At 27.4% G+C, this 20,629-nt stretch overlaps 1 protein-coding gene across 1 annotated transcript; it reads right to left on the reverse strand.

Moving 5' to 3' along the window:
• Positions 1-897: 897 nt before the first annotated feature.
• On the reverse strand, positions 898-19,932 carry LOC135930508 (short transient receptor potential channel 7-like). Its single transcript, XM_065467313.1, has 13 exons — positions 19,821-19,932; positions 16,021-16,766; positions 15,380-15,619; positions 14,059-14,181; positions 12,806-12,970; positions 12,169-12,406; positions 11,008-11,220; positions 10,077-10,341; positions 8,825-9,023; positions 7,805-8,023; positions 6,706-6,783; positions 2,422-2,491; positions 898-1,052 (listed from the first exon to the last, which is right to left on the reverse strand). The coding sequence occupies exons 1-13, from the start codon at positions 19,930-19,932 to the stop codon at positions 898-900; spliced, it is 2,823 nt and encodes a 940-aa protein (XP_065323385.1).
• Positions 19,933-20,629: the final 697 nt, after the last annotated feature.

The following is a 20,629-nucleotide window of genomic DNA, read 5'->3' on the forward strand; positions in this document are numbered from 1 at the left end:
AATGTGCTAAAAGGACGAATGAAATACTAATATTTGGGAATATTATCGGAAGGCTTTAAGCACATAAATTCTCGGGTTTTGGCCGGGTTATATTTCTTTAATATTATTTGCTTTTTCACTTGTGCTTTGTAGTGATATATATTTATTATATTTATTTGGACTAGATGGGGGGTTGCTGGGAATCCAAGGGGAACATTTTTACTATCCTAAAATTATGTTAGAAAACAAACAAATTTACGTAAGAGGTGATGTCCTTACCCCCTTAGTTGAACCTATGATTATTATTACAGTAAAACGATATTTTAATTAGCTTTCACTTGATTTCTTTTGTATAAAAAGTTTTTTTTAAATCTGCGATATTTATCTAAAAATGTTAAATTTTGTCTTCAACTTTCTGTCAATTATATAAATATTATACAAATATTTCAAAAACAGTAACAACTCTATTTCATTATAATAATATTATAGAAAACTTCAATAATTATGGTGCTTAAATGACGGTTAAATGAAGACCCCCCCCCCCCCCCTCAAAAAAAAATCTGTTATCTAAGCCTCGAGATTACTCATATAGATGGCAGGAAGTTTTATGGCCAAAGGCTTGGTATATTTTTATTTGGATAAAAACCTTGATTTAGTCATTTTTAAAATCAAATAATTGAGGTTTTTGACAATAATAGTTGGTGGAATTACATCATTTTAGTAGTACGTGTTTTATATGTTATTTATTGTGGTGTTCTTCTATCATAATAATTTTGAATATATACAAAAATAAATAAATGTTAAAAAATTTTGGAAATAAAATTTCTCCATCTATATATATATACTGTAGCACTAGAATGAATTCAAAGATTCTAACGAAAATTGAGTAGGGAATGAAGGGGATCTTTATTCAAAGTTTTATATTGAAGTCATTTCTTTTTCTCCTATATTGTAGGTTGCCTTGTTGCTGCTATAGCATTTATTATCGAGGAATTCTTGGAGCATACTTTTAAGCTCGTTGATATCGCCTCTTATTTTTTCGCTTGTTTGCTTTAGCATGGTGTATTTGAAGTCTATCGGTTGGCCATTAGCGAATATTTAATAAAAAATCCGAACGATCAAAAAGACTAATAGGTAGAAATGATAACCAATGTTAAGCAAAAAATCAATCGAAAAAAAAATAAGATAAAGGTTTACTTTTAAAAAACTAAAGTGCCTTTCGTAAAAGAAGCAAAATCAAAAAAAAATAATATAAAAGCACTCCAGCAAGCAGGAAAGAAAGAAAGAAAGAAAGAAAGAAAGAAAGAAAGAAAGAAAGAAAGAAAGAAAGAAAGAAAGAAAGAAAGAAAGAAAGAAAGAAAGAAAGAATAATTTAAAAAATATTTGAATTTAGAAAATACTCAATTAAGAGAATGAAAGAATAATTATTCAAATATGTGTAATTGGAGTAAGTTTATATGGAATGAGAGTTAATCCTAAATCCTCTTTTGGGGATTCAGAATCCCCCAATTTTATACCATTTACAGTGAGCAATTTTTTTTTAAAAAAACTCTAATTTTTCAGGTTAATTTCAATTTAGCCGTGAACTTTTGAACTAATTTCTTAATTAATATTAATTTATAATATAGATTTTTCATAAAAGTTAAAAAAATACAGAAAAAAAATGTATGAGGAAATTATCCAAAAATCTAATGAATGATATGCAAGCTAGAATTTACTTCCGGTAGAATCATATTTCAAATTAATAATCACTCTTAGTAAATAGTTTTAAAAATTAAGAAATTCCGATTTACCATGGGAGGATTTTGGATTATTCTTATTTCCGATAAACTTATCTCATATCGTCTGTTCTATATACATTATTTTTCTTAATTTAATAAATTTAATCGTGTGTTCTATATATATTCTTTTTCTAAATTTAATAAATTAATCCTAAAGTGCTATATTCTTATATATCTACAATAAAAATGTTAAAATATAATTGAAAAAAGTCTTTTATTTGCATTATTACATTGTGATCTTCTACTTAAAATTCAAGGAATAAATTTTATTTAATAAAATATTTTTATTATACCTTAATTAGGGGAACATTGGTAAATTTGACCCAAACTAAAGACAATAATTACCAGAGTTGTTAAAGGATCTAGATAGATTTTTGATTAAAATATCTGTATCTAGATATTATTTTAGACGATGTATCTGTATCTAGATCCATTTAAAAAGTATCATTTAACAACTCTAATATTTACCGATTAATTAGGCAAATAAAATATTAAGTGGGACAATTTAATACTAATTTTTTTTAAAATTTCAAATGTAAAGTTCCCCATATTTCTTATTCAACCGATATTGAATAATTGCCGATTGGCCTGAGTTAATGAGTAAATGTTTTATATTATTGAATATCCTAATTTCTTCTTATAAAACATAATTAATTAATACCATTATTTTGTTGAATTCCAGAATAAAGGATAGAATGCAAGTACCGTCTTATAATTTTTCGCATTATAATCTGTTGGTTTAAAAATTTTTAATACGTTTGTGTAAGAAATAACAGAAATAATATGTCTATTTTTATGAGATAAAATGTGACTGCACATTCGAAAAAGGCGATAAATTCTTCTTAAAGAAAAACGAATGTATTTTTTTTTCTAATTTTGTAATAATTTTTAAAGTAGTTAAAAATATAAAAAACATGTAAAAATTTTAAAATGAAATATTTTCTTGAATTTAATTGTTGGTTTAAGCAAAATTATTTCATAAATTTAACTTTTTAGTTAATTAAATCTAGAACTAATGATTATGATGCGTATAGGATTGCGATAAAAAAAAATAAAAATCAGATGATATTAGAATAATCAAATAGATCAAACCTAATCTGAAAAGCTTCTTCGAAATATCATTTATTTTGATAAATGTTAGTTTTCACCAGGGAATCAAACCGAACCTGAACCGAACCGTTAAACTTCTAAAAACCTGTATTTTTTATCGAACCTAACTGAACCTAAATCTCTAAAAAATTTCTAGCCGAACCTGAACCAAACCGCTAAAATGCCTCTGAACCGGTTCGAGTCTCATAATTTTATGCTTATAAAATAATGTGTAAGTTATTACTAGTAGTATATTGCAAATATTTTAATTATATTCAAATTGTTTTAAAAATTATTATCAATCACATTTGATTGATAAACGTCAGTCATAATTTTTATAAACTTTAGTGTATTGCCATTTTGAAATATTTTTTAAATATTTAAAGCTTATAAATTATAATGAAAAAAATTAAATCTAATATATAAATTATTTACATATAGTATTATAAATGACACATCAAATCTGATATCATACTGGCAATGCCAGCTACCCAAGTTATTGTGGAAGGATGTTTTTCAACCATTAAATTTATATTATCTCCTTATAGATGTAATTTGAGTGAGACGAATTTTGAAAATATATTAATTGTGCAGCTTAATAAAAAAAAATTAAGTAATTGTTCATATTTAAATTAATCATTGATATATTTATTTGTTATATTTATAAATTAAATATTATTTTATAATTGTTGTAACTGTTGAAAAAAAGAAGAAATAAATTTAATATAATACATCAAATGTCAGTTATTTTCTGACAGGGAAATTAAGTTTTCCTTGGGGGAAGAAGAGGAGATAGGGATTACGGGGTGTGTTTCATTGTTCGGAAAAACCCATAGTTGGAGATTGGGAGATATTGGATTAGATGTCAGCTGTGGACCTTTGGATGTCAGCTGTGGACCTTTGAGAAATGAAGAATTGGATAATTATATTATGTTATATTTTTCTAAATATTTTATGTTAGATTGTTGTGGTTTTATTGGAAATAAAGATAATTATGTTAAATATGGATCGTCGTTAATGGTCAATGGTATTTATTTAATATTATTAGAAAGAATTATTTTGGGTTGTTAAGTTATATAATTGAGAGTAAAGGGCATTTTTATTATATTTAAGGTAACTTGTAATATTGTTACCGTTGACAGGATCGGATCTATCTAGGGATTAATGTGAAATCACAACACAAGTACTAAAAAAAAACTATAGTGAGATTAAGGATTGAGTTTAAAAATTTCTATACTTTTATATTTAACTTTAAAAGGTGTAAGATAGAAAGTATGTAATGAGTATTAGGCAGAAATATGGAAATAAGATCAGGAATTTAAGACAGTAAAATTTGGCATATTATCTTATGTCTAGATGTATATGGTACATATAATTTTGATCATTATTTGGTATGCCTTAAAACTCATTGAATGGTGTTATAGGTATTCCGTCATAGGAAGCTGAAAGACCTCATGAACAGCAGGACAGAAAGGATTGTTAAATATTTAAATATGTGAAATTTATGAAAATATATATGGATATAGACTTTTGTAATAAAGTGTGTATTATTTAATTATGCATTTTGGGTTTGTAAAGGGATGAATATGTATGGGATAATTTATTATTAATTAAGGTTAATATATTGCATAGGTAACATATGATATATTTAACTATGAATTATTATTTATAATGTTAATATATTGTATAGGTAACATATGATATATTTAATTATGAATGAGAATTTGAAGGAATTGAAGTATGATGAAGTCAGAATAATATCTATAATGTTAGATGTGGATAGTTATTTTGATTTAGTGTCTGCATTTAGTGTATATATAAATTGGATAGGAATTTGTATGATACATTAGATGGTGTATAATATTTTTTTTTCCAAATTATGAAATCTTTATATTTATATATATATTTTTTTTTTGTTAAATTATAAAATTTTATAAAAAGTTATATTTGCAATTATTATATTATTTTTATGGTATGCAATGATTGAAGGGAAATATTTTTACAGATAAGGTCAGCCCGTGTTGATGGGTATGCCTTGAGGTGAGAATATTGTTTAGTTTGCATACTGGAGAAAGTTTTTTTTTTTTTGGTGTAAATTTTTTTTGTAAATTTATGCTGCATAATACATTTTTTTTATTTTTGTAATAATTTTATAGCACATCACATTTTACTATTTAATTATGAACATATTTTTTAAAGAAAAGACTCAAATTATTTTATATTGTGAAGGTATATTAAAAATTCTTTACATATATACCATATAGCCCATTATACTCAATTGTTGTTATTTTGCATTCTACATTTTTGTGAATTTGTGCTAACTGTGATGACAGAGTTAGGTAGAAATGGTATATTTTTCTTAGGATACTGAGTAATTCCTAGATGGGAAATATTGTATTTTCTACGTATTATATTTGTTCCTTCATATAAAATATTAAATGTATTTGTATATGGATATATTGTAATTTTAGGTAGAATCTTTGTTTGGCAGAGTTTCGCAATTATTTGTAATACCTAAGGATGGATTTTTCTATTCATTTTAGGAAATATTTACATAAATGTAGCTTTGTTTTTTTTACATGACAGAAGGAAAATTACATGTGTTGAAATTGCATTTCACACACAGACAATATGTTCACATTACATTATTATATGTAATATCATTATTTCTTAATTACCATGAATCATATCCAAATAATGTGTATTATAGCTCATATTTCCCAAATGTCTTAAAATGAATGAATTATTATGTTTTGCTGATATTACATTGTCCATATTAATGTTGCATAGATTATAAATGCAGATACCCCAATGTACAGGTCATTATATATTATAAATCATCATAAGGGAAGACGATTCGACAAATTCCCTGAACGTCTTCAAGGCGTCTCGATACAATTCAAAAAGGTGATTCGATACAATTCAAAGAGGTGATTCGATACAATTCAAAGGGGTGATTCGAAACAATTCAAAGAGGTGATTCGATACAACAACACCACAGAGAGAGGGACGCTGGGCTTGTGAAGGGTGGGCGTGTTGTAACTGTTGAAAAAAAGAAGAAATAAATTTAATATAATACATCAAATGTCAGTTATTTTCTGACAGGGAAATTAAGTTTTCCTTGGGGGAAGAAGAGGAGATAGGGTGGACCTTTGAGAAATGAAGAATTGGATAATTATATTATATTTTTCTACATATTTTATGTTAGATTGTTGTGGTTTTATTGGAAATAAAGATAATTATGTTAAATATGGATCGTCGTTAATGGTCAATGGTATTTATTTAATATTATTAGAAAGAATTATTTTGGGTTGTTAAGTTATATAATTGAGAGTAAAGGGCATTTTTATTATATTTAAGGTAACTTGTAATAATAATGTGCAATTAATAAAAATGATGGTTTTTATTTTAATTATGAAATAAAAAAAAATTTTTCCTGATACATAATCCTAATGTAGGTTTGAATACAAATGTGTTCAAACCGGTTTTTAGAGGTTCGAACCTAACCGATATTTTTATTTTTTGCAAACCGAACCTGAACCTTAAACCATTATTTTCCGAACCTGAACCGAACCGATATTCGTTTCGGTTTGGAACCCTGTTTTACAAAAATTAGAAAATTTATACTAGTACATTATGAAATTTGAAAATAAGACAGATAAATAAGGAAAGAAGTATGAGTAAGATTGAGAGTCAATTTATTGATAACTAGACTATTTAATCAGTTGTTGTTGTAACGGCAATAACATAAATTTAAAACATCTCCCACTTTATTTTACTATTAATCTCCGTTGTTGACTTATAACTATTAAACTAAATGATATTATAATATCTAGTATATTATACTACAACTTACATCATATTTTTCATCAATAATTCCATTCAGCATATTTCCACGTTTCATCCCATTGGTCAAGGCATATTTGCGCTTTTTCTAAATAATAAAATTTCGAAAGATTTTATATCTTTTTTTATTGGTTTTTTATTAGGGCTAAAAACAAAAACAAGTAAGTGCCTTTTGTTTTTTAAAAGGAAATTTGTTTTTTAGTGGCAATATAATTTATTTTTGTTAATTTATTTTTAAAATTAGTAATGTTGTAAAGCGGCTCGAGTTGAGTTGATTTTTAAAAATGGCTACTCAATATTTTATCCATAAAAATATAACGCAAGCCTAAAGATTCTGCGCATAGATGACAAAGGTTTGGATACAACGCTTAGGCAATACTTTTCTAACTAAAATATTGGGTTCACAGTTTTGAAAAATCGGCTCAAATTGAGCCATTTAACAACACTATAAATCAGTTATGGAAGATGAAAAGGAAGACTTATTAATGTCTTAAATAAATTTTCCTTATCACGGATTAAAAAATTATAATAATATTTTTTAAACAATATACAATAATTTGGGTTGGTTTGATAATTCTGTATACTGATGAAAAAAGAAATTAGTTCTTTTATATTTGGTTTTTGATTTAACCTTAGCTCTTAATTTATTTTATAATGAAAAGAAGAATTTTGAAAATATGCATTTTGAATTAAATTGTAAAAATCATAAATAAAAAAATCTAAGATAACGGCATGTGTATTTTATTAAAAAGTGAAATAAGGATTTTTTAAAATATGTAAAAACTAAGCCATTCAAAAAAGAATCTATTATTGGATGTATTTTAAATATTTCAAATCGAGGAGTATTGAATACGAATAGCATATTCCATATTATCCGAGTACGATAAGATTTATTCGCAATCACAATAAATTTTATTATTCGTACTAATACGAATAACAAATTATTCGACTCATTTCGATGAATCGAATATGAATATGAATAGAAACTCAGAAAAGATCTATTTTTACAGCAAATAAATTATAGCCCTTAGTTCTATATAGTGTTGCATCGTGTTATATACCGATGCTTATTAAAATGTTATTTTAGTTAAATATTAGATATAATTAACGTTGTAATGCTTGGGGTCGTTAGCTTCGTGAAGAAATGATACTTTTTGTACCACGAACAAACTAACATGCTTAACAAATTCAGCCACTGCATATAAAATTCCACTCAAGAAATCGAGTGATGGGAGCAAGTTAAACGGGATGGGCAAATATTCTCGTTCCTGGATAAAGGACATCCAAAGCTTAGTACGAGCGTATTTCCATTCAACGTCTTCGTCATCCTATATGATAGAAAGGGGATGATTTGTAATACATTTAAAAAAATCACTAAAACATTTATATATCGTGTCTTGATTTAGGAACTTCTACCACCAGAATAGCGAAGAGTATTCTAGATCATCAATGAATTTAGAGGGGAATAGTTAATTATGATAACTATGATATATAAAATTGAAGAAGGGAGGGGGAATTACTTTTAAATTTTTGTTTCCTTTTTTCTTAAAATTTGATAGGGGTTAGGTAATCCTGTAGCCAGCATCAGTTGGAGGAGGGGGGGGGGTGGAAAAGTTTCTTTAAGAGCTAATATATTTTTGGGGTTATTTTTTTTATAAACCACTAGAAACCAATTTGGGAGCCAAGTTTGGAGGCCAAAATTTGGTAACCCGTGGGCTTACCTCCATGTTTATGTATGGGGCTGGGGTTAGGAGGGATGGTATGGTATGGGATATAATCTTAATTGGATTAGGTGTCTTAATTTGATCATATTAATAGTTAACAGTGGCAGTCACGAGGTAAAGAGCCAAATATCTGAAATGTTTATCCGATCATAATTGGTAAAAAAAAATATCAGGTTAATTTTTATGCTGAAGAAAATTTTATATCACAGGCCATTGTTGAATGAGTTTAGTTACAGAGCTTTATTGGATTTAAATATCTTTAAATAATAGTATGATAATTTTTTAAAAGGTAAGTAAAGGACCGAACATTATTTCGATGTTTTATTTTTGTATAAATGTTATTAGTCAAAAAAAATATACTTGATAAAAATTTTCAAAAATTTCAAGGAAAAAAGAAGATTAAACTTTAATTTGTTGAAAGGAATCAGCCATCATAGCTATAAGCATATTAACGAGCACCACAATAGTGATAGCTGTGTACATTCCGTACAGGATGTAACCCGAATTCTGTATTAAAAGAATCGGCTTGTCATCGAATTTGGGGGTATTTGGATCGCCCATGCCGAAAGTGGACCAAAATAGTATCCGGAAAGTGCCTTCCAATCTATATCCACCAACATGTTTAAATGTATTAATACATAAATATAACGAACAGTCCACAAACTAAGTATAAAATTTATAAAGTCGTTATATGAGTATTATAGTCCTCTATATCAGAAATAGAAATGTGAAATAATCATCTGGATTTTTTTATTCACATTACTATATTATTCCATCTTAATTTGCATAATAGTTTAGTTTCTTTATCCTAAAAACCAATACGAATTAATAATTGATCAATGATTTGATAAATTCGTACTTTTTTAAACATATTTTTTTATTCCTATTATTTATATTATCATATGTTCTTATATAGATAGTGAATATAAATAAAATGGAGAAGAAAAGTGAATTTTCTATAAACCTGAAAAACATAAAATAAGTTTATAATAGAAATGATAATTTTGAACCAAAATCCTTTTTAATAAGTAAAATATCCTTCAACATTTAAATTCCTTATAAATATATTTTTTGTGACTGTAGTAGTTAGATATTTGATGAATTTCATATTGAGGATAATTAGTAATAATTACTTATTAAAGTTTTATGATTAGATTTATATATTTATTTATTGTGACTGAAATAAAAGATAGTATAAATGCAGCAACTCTAAATAATGAATTTTATATTGAAAATTAATAAGTATCTAAAGATCTCAAATTGTATAATTTTTGTAAAAATCTCTTCAATAATAGAACAAACTTATTTTTGGTAATTTAATCTAACCCTAAAATACTTTATTCTATCTCCACTTTTTAAAAAGTATTAAAACACGTTTTTTTTAAGAAAATTATAATAGTTAAACATATGATAAGTGGCTTGCACTAATTATAATCTATAGGAGAAAAATAATTCTAGCATATTCTATAAAGATACAATTGATAAATATTAAAAAAATGCTCTCCTGAAAAGTTAAAACATAGACCACTATAATACTCATCAAACATAATATAAGATTATTTCAATTTTTTTAAGAGGAAAATGAACTGAACTATGTTTTAAAACCGAATTTTCCCTTTTAAAATCTTATTAAACATTAATGAATAATATCTTTTACGATGTAAAACTATCTTTAATTTCTTCGTTGCTATATTTACCATACATGCCGTACAAGTTTGTCATAGCGCAAATGAAGGCAGTTAAAACAAGCACAAAAATAAACCCAAATTTAACTATATCATCTAGCATCCGACCTAGGCTGATTTGCAGTGGACCGACTTGTTCGCTAGCAGGTAAGAAGTAGGCCATACGCATGAAACTCATTACGTTTGCGAACGAAAAGAATACATTAAAAATGGCTACAGGCGTTTCTAAGGATTCGGCTGTATATTGGGATTATGATGTAGAAATAAATTTAAGTTGAGAGTGGATTATGAAATGATTTGAAATATAATGAAGAATTTTAAAATGCAAATATATATTACAAGAAATTAAAAAACGTATAAAAACAGTGATGCAAATATTTTATTATAACTTTTAAAATTTTATTTTTGTTACAATTTTAAATATTATAGCATTTTATCTCGCAAAATATCATTTGAAATCCTCTAAAGTTTCATTATAAACCAGTGTTCTAAACGATATTTTACAAATAAGATTTCGCTATTTTCGTTCCTCTCTGCAAAAAAAGATAGATTGATCGTTACTTTATAAAAAAAATAGAGACATGATGGGTTAATTTTTCAAAATAAAATGATATGGCAGATAATTCCTAACATATTATATAGATACATATATCAAGGAATTAGTTTTATAAGGTGTTTTAATTGATAAATATGATGTCCCGTTCAGACTAAAACAGATTGTGTACACTAAGAAAATTATCTATGTAAACTAGGTTAATTACTGGTGAATATAAATCGCAAGAGGAAGAGAAATAACCCCAAATCGGGGAACAGAGAAAATGTGATAAAAATGGATATTATGATAAGTATAAAAAAAGATGTGTTAACAACAAATGTAAACAGCAATGAGAAAATAAAGTATACGTCTTCTTCCGTTGCGACCTTCGATATCAGACAAAAATTCCTGAACGGTCATGTAATTAATTTTATTGTAAGTTTTAAAGTATATCGTGATAAGTGTAGCGTAAGCGGCAACGTATAGAACGATGAGATTAAAATCCAAATAATTCCACCAATCGGTCAGGTAGTTGAGAGGTCCTTCATTATATATTTGGTTCACTTCATTGACCAAAAAACCTTTTACAATTTGTTTTTTAGGGAATTAAATGAAATGGGGAATTTTAAGGAATATATAATTATTTAATTTTAAGGAGATCCATGAAATAATTTACTGCAATAATATGAAAAATGTCGGTAAATTTAACGAATTTCTTTTATATGCATGAGTTATATAATAGAATTTATAAGATGTACTAATTATATTAAATAATCAGAGGAAGTAAAAAATAAATTTTAAGACTTAATCAAATGCTTTAAGAAAACGAAATTAAAATCAAAATTAGTAATAAAAATAAAAGGAAATAAAAAATTCTCCCGTTTGGCCGGTCTATAAATTATTTAAAAAATTAGGAATACAGAATTTTTAATTATATATAAATAAAAACTATCATTCTGAATAAACCGAATTGACATATTTTATTAATATATGTCGTATTGAATACGGAATCCATGAGCGATTTCTAAATTTAAAATATAATTTATCAGGAAATTCATTCCAGCATGTATAGAGTGTAATTCAAACTATGAATTTCTGACAAATTTTTTGAACTTTTGAGCTACACTTACTCTATAACATTTATATAAATTTTTTTTTAAATTTAATGCAAAAATTGTCTGAAATTCTAAATAGTTACTCTCTATCATGGATTATACATTTTTGATCAAATCAGACTTTATTTTAGAAATCTTTTCGAAATGTTACACAAAATCCCCCACCTCCCTTGAGAAAATCATGGAGATGCCTATGAATATCAATCATTTTCGAAAGCATGTCCCTTTCTTTCTCACCGATATTATTTATTTTCTAATAAATCCATTCATCACGGAAGATATGAAATATAGACTGACATTACACTTCTTATGATATTCCATTAACAATAAGTCGGGAGTGAGGGGGGGGGGGTGTTTATATAAATATCATATATTTATTGTGTATGATGTTACATGCAAATTATTTTGAAAAACCTATGACCCATAATATGACGAGGAAATGAATGATTCCTAACATATAAAGGTATTGAGCCTCTGCTGTTTCTTCATTAGCGTTTTTATTGGAGTATGTTTTCTTGAGTGGCAAGCCCAACATTTTTCGGAACAGATCATCGTTTCTTACACTCAAAAGTCCTAAGAAAAGTAAGAAAAATACTTGGGACGTAGCGTGCATCAAGAATTTCATGATGGGACTCTGCAAAAATCTACGAAACTTTATTTTAAAAATATTTTCGTATAAATATTTAGGATTTATTGATGGTATAAGAAATATTAACAGCATATTTAATAAAGAACCCTGAGCTATAATATCATTTGTAGTTTTACGTTGTTTCTCAAAAGTATAGAAAACTCCAGAAACCTGCAAAAGTCAAATTTTTAAGCCAGGCTGTTATGAGGTGTACAAATAAATGTTTATTATTATTTTCCAACTGATTAATTACTATAAAATATTTTTTTTTAAAAATATTATATTGCAAAGCCGGGCTGTGAAACACTAATTGGATTACTTTTTGGATTATTAGAGCCATTATTTTCTTTTAGGCCAAATGTTAAATAATTTATATAAAATTTAATAATTTGGATCAATAAAAAAATTTCTTTTTAAACTAACTTGTTTAATGGGGACGATGAAATAGGCAAGAACCAGCAAAGGAATGAAAATCCCCGCGAGTATGATTATAGTTATCTTTCCCATCGAATGACAATGTTGCCAAAATGTGAAGCCCTTGTACCAGAATATTGTCAATTGTTGCTGGCAACTAGGATGCGATATAAACTTTTATTAAAAATAAAATCATTCATAAAATTTTTTAATGATATAATGCTGCAACAGTATCATAATGCTTAAATTATAAGAGCTAAAGATGCGTTATCTGTTTAAATTTAAAAAAGATTATGGGTGATTTTTTAATTCTATAAACTGTCAAAAATAAATTTCTGTTTAAATAGAAAATATTTTAAGCATAAATTTACAAGTCGCTTATTTAAGTAGAATGATATCAGTTAAAAAAAATTAATTATATGGATGCTTTAAGCAGAAAATTGGATTTTATTCTTCTATTATAGAAAACTTGGGCAAGATAAAATAAAAATATTATTTTATTTCTATTTCTAGGTAACAAAGACTATTATTAGACTTCGTTCCTAAAAAGGGAGTAGCCAGTAAAATTTTGTAAATTATATTGATTTTTAATTAATAAATAGAAAGACAGGCCAATTTTTTTTATTAGAACATAAAGAATTATTTAAATTTGATATAATTGTGTATTATATATCGTTTTTTTATATAGTAAATGTATAGTTTAGTTTTTAATTGTTAATATGTATATGATACATTTTAATTCCACCTCATCAATGAGAATCTCTCACATATTACAGGACTATCTCTCAACCTCTCCAAATGTGAGATTTGCTTCCTAAATCCTACTTCTATCCCTTTAGACATGGCATATCATTTCATCGACGAGATGGCACATCTTGGATCACCTATAGGGGGTGAAAAGGCCAGCAAAACATTTTTAAACAAATCACTTAACAATTTATCCAAATTAAACATATTATTTAATTACCTCCCAGCCCATCAATTTTTTTTTTTAATAAAAAACTATTTCAATATAACTAAAATTCTTTACGCCCTGAGATCCTCTCCAATCTTTAAATGCTGCGACTTACTCGTTTCCCATGAAACCCAAATTAAGGGTCTCCTTGAAAATATATTAAACCTAAAATTTTCCAATTCATCCTGGCTTCAGGCCATCCTTCCCAGCAATTCTTGTGGTATTGGTATCCGATCCTCGATATAACTTTCCCTCTCAGCCTTTATCTCATCTCGTCTTGCTGCTCAATCTATCATCGATAATTGACCTCTTGCAGTCCTTCACCTTTTGGAACAGCAACTGCCCATCCACCCTTTGTCGTCCCGCTTCCAGCATTCAAAGATGCTCCTCTGATCGCCCGCTCCGTTGAATACCTAATTTCGAACAGGCCCTTTGAGGACAATCCCAATAATTTAGTATTATAGGCAAGCTCAGGTTACGAATGGCTGGAAGGCATCCTCAGTTCTAATCTTGGCCTCCTCTTGACTGGCGAACAGCTAGGCATTTCCATAGCCCTCCGCCTTGGCTGTAATGCTGTGGTTCTCTCCATTTGCATTGACTGCGGCCATCCCATCGAATCGAAAGCTTACCATCCCTTGCACTGCAAGTTCTCCCATAGACGACAACAGCGTCATAAATCTAGTAACAACATTCTCCTAGCTGCTTTTAAAAAAGTTAATATTCCATCCACCCTCTAACCAGTGGGTCTCTCAAACAAAAACGCCATACGCCCCAATGGCATATCTCTCATTCTCTGGACCAATGGTCTCCTACTCGCTTGGGACTATACATGTGCCGATTTTGTCGCCAAGTCCAACCTCTCATTTTCTGCCATCGAAAAGGCCGAAATCCTAAAAAAACAAATATGCTTGCCTCACCAACACCGTGTTTCTGCCAATCGTTACCAATACCCTAGGCATGTTCGGAAGTGATCTCAATTTCATTAAAACCATAGGAAAGAAATGAGACAAATTTAAGGGGGCCCCAATGAAGGATTTTAACTTGGTCAGCAGACTACCTGGAAATCTGCCGGTCCAATTTTTTAAGCATTCACTCTTCTCTAGGGTGATTTATACCATTTTTTTTAAATATTTTTTTTTTCTCAGTTCATATATTTTTTAATTCATTTTTAATATATGCTTATTTGTTTTTTAATATATGCTTATTTGTTTTTTAATATATATTTTAATTATAATTTGTAAAAGAAAAATTTGTGAAAATTTGTTTTTAAATAAATTAAGAAGATTTCACAAAAATAAAAGTATATTTTTTATAATAAAAAATACTAAAGTATTTCTTTAAAAATTTAAAAATATACATGATTTATTTATAAAATGTTCCTATATTATAATTTATAGGTTGTGAAAAAATATGTTAAAAAAAATTAACATTTTTTATTATATTCATCCATTTTAAATTATTTATGAATTATAAAAAGGTAGCTATGTAATTTTATCTTAAGAAATCTAATAATTTATCTTTTCTCCATAAATAAATTATATTAAAATAAGTGAATGAAAGAATTAATAAATGAATAAATGATTGATTGAACGAATGAATAAATGAATGAATGAATATTTGTATCAAACTTTTTTCTGTTTGGTTTTGATGGCGATTTTGAGCATATTTAATTCCGAACCATTTATCTCATCGTCGTCGGTAGTGTCTATATTTATCATGTAGTTATTGTCCTTGTCTTTAAAGAATTTGTTAGGTTTTGGTAGGGATTTTCCTTTTAGGATGGTCAATACTTCATCGGTGGATCGGCATAGGTTCTCAAGATCAACAGAATAATCTTTGCATTGGTTGCTGAGATTGACGTATTCCATCTTAGATTGAGTTTTTATTTTTGTAAAAAAGTTGCTTTAGGCTATAGATAGAATTATTTAAGAATAAGACAATTTATTTTAAAAATAATGATTTGAAGGATTAAGATGATATTAAGAATGGTGAATATTTACAAAGGTATGAGGGGAAAGCTATCCAAAAATTAATCCCCCCCCCCCAACATACTTTGGAAAAAATTGTACAGTCCAAATAAAAAAATTCCAACATAGTATATTGGTGAAAATGTGAAAGAATAAAATAATTTGTTTTTTTATCATTCAAATCATATAAATTAATTTACCATCCTGTCCTACAATAATAAATTCTTAAATTGTAGTTGTATTAAGTTTTCACTTACAAATAAATAAATAAAGTTTAAAAAATATCTTTAATTAATTTTAACTTTAAATTCCTTCTCGACTTTTGACAAATCGGCAAGCTCCTTGCTGAGTTCAAAAGCTGTGTTGAGAGGATCGTTGCTAGAGAGGCTTATATAGATCGGACTCGCTAGACCTTTGTAAGCGTTCAGCCTGGAGAGCGAATGTCTTACGGAGTCGAATGTTCGCTGATTATTGCAACTTATACATTTACAGTCGTAACAATGAGGTCGAGGTATTATGGCCCCATTAGCCAAAAGCAGTTGGATAAGTTTCACATTGTTTCTATGGGCAGCCAGTATAATTGGCGACATATCAGCGGAAAATTGCAAGTTTTCTGTCTCCATACTATAGAAGGAATCGTTGCCGAGAAGTTGGTTCTTAACTCTAGTATTTTTATGGAATGGGTGCAACAAGATTTGCTCGCAGATGTGCACGTTGCCTTTATCAATGGCGTGTAGCCAGGCTTCTCGTACTTTTTGCAACTGCATCCGTGGGATAAGAAAGTCTATCATATCGCTTTTCTCTTCCAACACTGCCAGTTGCAATGCACTTCTGCCTAAGTTATCTACGCAATTGAGGTTCAGGCTAGGACTATCTTCTATTATCTTGCAGAGGACAATTAGGTCACCCTTTTCCGCAGCATGTAAATATATACGCTCTATTTCAGTCGATGCCGTTTCACCAAATATTATTTGCGATATTTTTTTATGCATGTTGTTTTCGGGTCTAGTTGAACTCTTATATTGATTTGTTTGATTACTACGGTCCTCTAAAGGGGTAGAGGGAAATGTTTAAGAGTTTGGCATTATCTTTATACTACCATTCATGAGTTTGTGGTCTAGGAATTATATAATAATATTTTCATTGAACTTTTATTGAAAAATATAGCATTTTAACTGAGATATAAATATATCACTCAAACTAATATTTATTTTAAACTTAGGGTAAGTAAAATTTTAGAATATTAAATTTTCTAATTTTTGTTGTGGATATCGCACATAATTTGCAGCATAATTTCTGAAAACTTATTTTTTATTAGAATATATCATAGAATAGAATTCATTCCACTGTAGTATCTTTATTTAAATATATATTAAGCCCCTCGCAAATGGGCCCAGCTCCCAGAATTAAGCTATTTTAAGGGTCGCCAAATTATGTTCCTTATGCATTTAAAATTGATGCCTTTTGAATTATAATTTAATTTAGAAAATTGTAAATATTTCATAAATTATACTTAACATTTCATTAACTAAGTAAGGTTTATATGAAATATGACCCCACACCCTTTAAATGAAACTATTAATTATTTGAGTCTTTTAGAAATTTAATATTGTTGTCTACCAATATTCATATAAAAATTTGTAAATTTTTGATAAATACTTTTTGAGATTTCAGCATTTATTACTAACAAAATTCTCTGATTTTTATACGATTCAATATTTTGAGTTAAAAATAATTTTAATGTTTTATTTATGATAAGAATAAATTCTATGATTTATTTTAAATAATTTTTAATTTGAAGGTTTGAAATTTAGATTTTTTTTGCATATATTAATTGATTTTTGACCATGCTTGATAACTCTTATAAATGCATTATTATTGGATAAAATTTAAAAAAAATAATCATGTTCGATAAAATGAAATTTTATTTAACATATTATATATAAATTAATTTTATATCAACCCACTAAAGTAGTTTTGGATATTTCTTTAACCAGGGGTTGATATTACCTACTTCAGTCATTTATTATGTAAATTATTATATTTTATTATATATTCAAAGCTGCTCATTAACAACTTAAATTTAAAAAAACATTAAGGCCTAGGTAAATGTAAAGTTATTTAAGGACCACAGAATTTCTTTTCGTCCCTGGCTGCCAAAAGCCTTAGCATGCCCCTATTTTTTAACTTAAGGGTTGTCAAAGATATTCCAAGAATTATATAAAATGTAAAAAGGAAACAGTTATCAAGTTATCAATTAATCTTTAGAAATATCAGGGATTTAGAATGGAGAAGATTAATTGTTAAAATTTGTTTTATTGCTGTACCACTTTGTCAAAATTTTTAATAAATTTGACTATTATAGGAACGGTTTCGAAATTCGAAACGTTCCGAAATAAATGATCATCGTAGATATTTTTAATTTTTAGAGGAAACTAGAAAGGAAAGAAAATTATGTGCTGAATAAATTATTCGATTTAAAAATTTCGAATCGACTAAAAATAATAATTGTAAAGATCTTCGAATGATATTCAAAATGTTCTTAAATATTAATATATTATCGATTTATTTTTTAAAAAAAAAATAGGATTAGATCTCACTATGTTAATTAAACGTTATATTTTTTTTCCAGTAGTTAATATTTTAAGTTCATCCAAGAATACCTACAGAAACTAAAAATGGCTTCTTTTAATTTAAAATTTTAAAATAGTATATTATTGAATTATATTTGATTTTTCATTCCTTCTAATTATAAAAATTAAATTTTGGTTTATTTCTAAGGTAAACATTTCACAGTGACAACTCTAGAAGAATGATTGGGGGCTCAAACCCCCAGAAAAGTTTGAAAAGGCCCTCCCACTAATATTTGTTATCGTATGAGCCGGATGAAATTTAATCCTTTAAAAAAAATTGTAAACATACACTTATTGTCTATATTTTTGTTCGCTAATTTTAATTTAGATTTTTTCGCTATTTTTTTAAATTTATTCTTAATGTTCTTAAAAGATGCGTTGCGATTTCAATTCCACCTTTAATGCTAAATATAATTGATAAGCATTCCAGAATATTAATGACCTCTGGTTTGATTCGCGTCCATATATAAAAAAATATTAAATTTACTCACATTATTTTTCTAATTTTATTCGATTGGCTATTAACCAATGGGCCTCAAAAAAATCATATGACATATTTAATTATTATTCGTATTTTATTCCCTACAAATATTTAATATTTGTTCGTATTAGTTAGTTCAGGGGCGGACTGGCGACGCTACGGCCTCGTGGGCATTTTTTTATAGCAGTTTCATTTATATGGGGGCTTCGCCCCCATACCCCCATTTTTGATTTAAATGATTATTACTTCTTATTTTTTGAAAATAAGTTCAAACATTTTACATGCTTAGTAAAATAAAAGTATTATACGATAATCATATATTTTATTTTAAAAAAATGCACTAAAATCATATTCATTACCTATATAAAATAATATTCATTGAAAATATATATTTTATATTAGATTTACAACGATATTGCACATTAAAATCAAAACATACATCACAAGTTAAATATAAAAAAAATGTATACTCAATATATTAAATCAATTAATTATAAATATAAAATTATTGCAGTTATACAATATTACAGAGAATAAAATTTCTGCACTTAAAAATCCTACACCGATCATATTGTAAATAATATTAATAAGATTCTAATAAAAGAATTAAGAAAATATATAATTTTACGTAAATAAATCTCTCATTAACTTTGAACCTTTGCGCAAATATACAGGAATATCTTCTAGTTCAATCTACGCTAATAGTTCTCGTTCAACTGATATCATTAAAAACGCCTCTAATTTTTCTTGGTCAATATTAGCTCTCAGCTTATTTTTATAATTTTTAATTTACTAAATGATTTCTCGCAATTAACCTGCGGAAACGATAAAGTTAAAATATATTTATATGCCAAAAATTAGTGAATGCACTCGTGTGCATATTGTATCTAAGAATTTCATACACGCATATTGAACACTTGTTACATTTATTATCACACTGAGTTATTATCATATTCTGATATTCCATCTTCTTCATTTGACTCCTCACTTGTACATACGATATCATCTTCCGTTTCATTTAATTCTGCTACCAAATCTTTGAATACACTGGCAAATGAACATAATTCGTTGCGTAATTTAACATTCAATATATATGCCATTTGTGCCAGTTTTTCCAAGGCCTTTTCAGAAATACCTTTACTATTTATTTCATCAAAATGTCTTGGATGCTATTGCACATTCAAAATAAGCTCTCAATTCGCAGAAAGCCGTTCCGAAAAGCTGTTTATAATTTGATCAATTATAGGACGAAATACTTCGAACTTATAAAGGACAATCGATTCTTGGGGATGTTCATCTTGGCATTTATCACTATATATTCTCTTCGCTCGTCCTATTCAATTTTTGGCAGAGCTTTCTGTACCCTGATACTCTCCGGGAGCTTTAATATGAAAGTGTTTCATTTAAATTAGAAGCCATTTCTTTGCTTTATTTTGAATCGATGATACAGAAGACTTAGCATCTTCTATCATTTACCATGCTGACAAAGTACCTAATTTTTTAGTTTATAGATATGACAGTAGCCACATTATTTCAAAATTTTCCAAATATATTATAGCTGTACCAAGAGTCTTAAATTTACATAAATTATTAAGTTTTTGTCTCAAATAATTTATTATCTATTATAAATCGAAGTGCATTTATCGTTATTGGGAGCAAGCTCTCTTTACCATATATCTATCTAAGGGTTTTTTCACGTGTATCTCATCTATTTTTTACAGCCTTCAACTTATTTTGGCCAGATGAATTATTCTATTTTACCCAAGCATCCATCTTTTTATCTGATTCCGACCTGGA

This window comes from Gordionus sp. m RMFG-2023, chromosome 1 (assembly GCF_954871325.1).
Source record: "Gordionus sp. m RMFG-2023 chromosome 1, tfGorSpeb1-WG-v2, whole genome shotgun sequence".
Taxonomy (NCBI): Eukaryota; Metazoa; Nematomorpha; class Gordioida; order Chordodea; family Parachordodidae; genus Gordionus; species Gordionus sp. m RMFG-2023.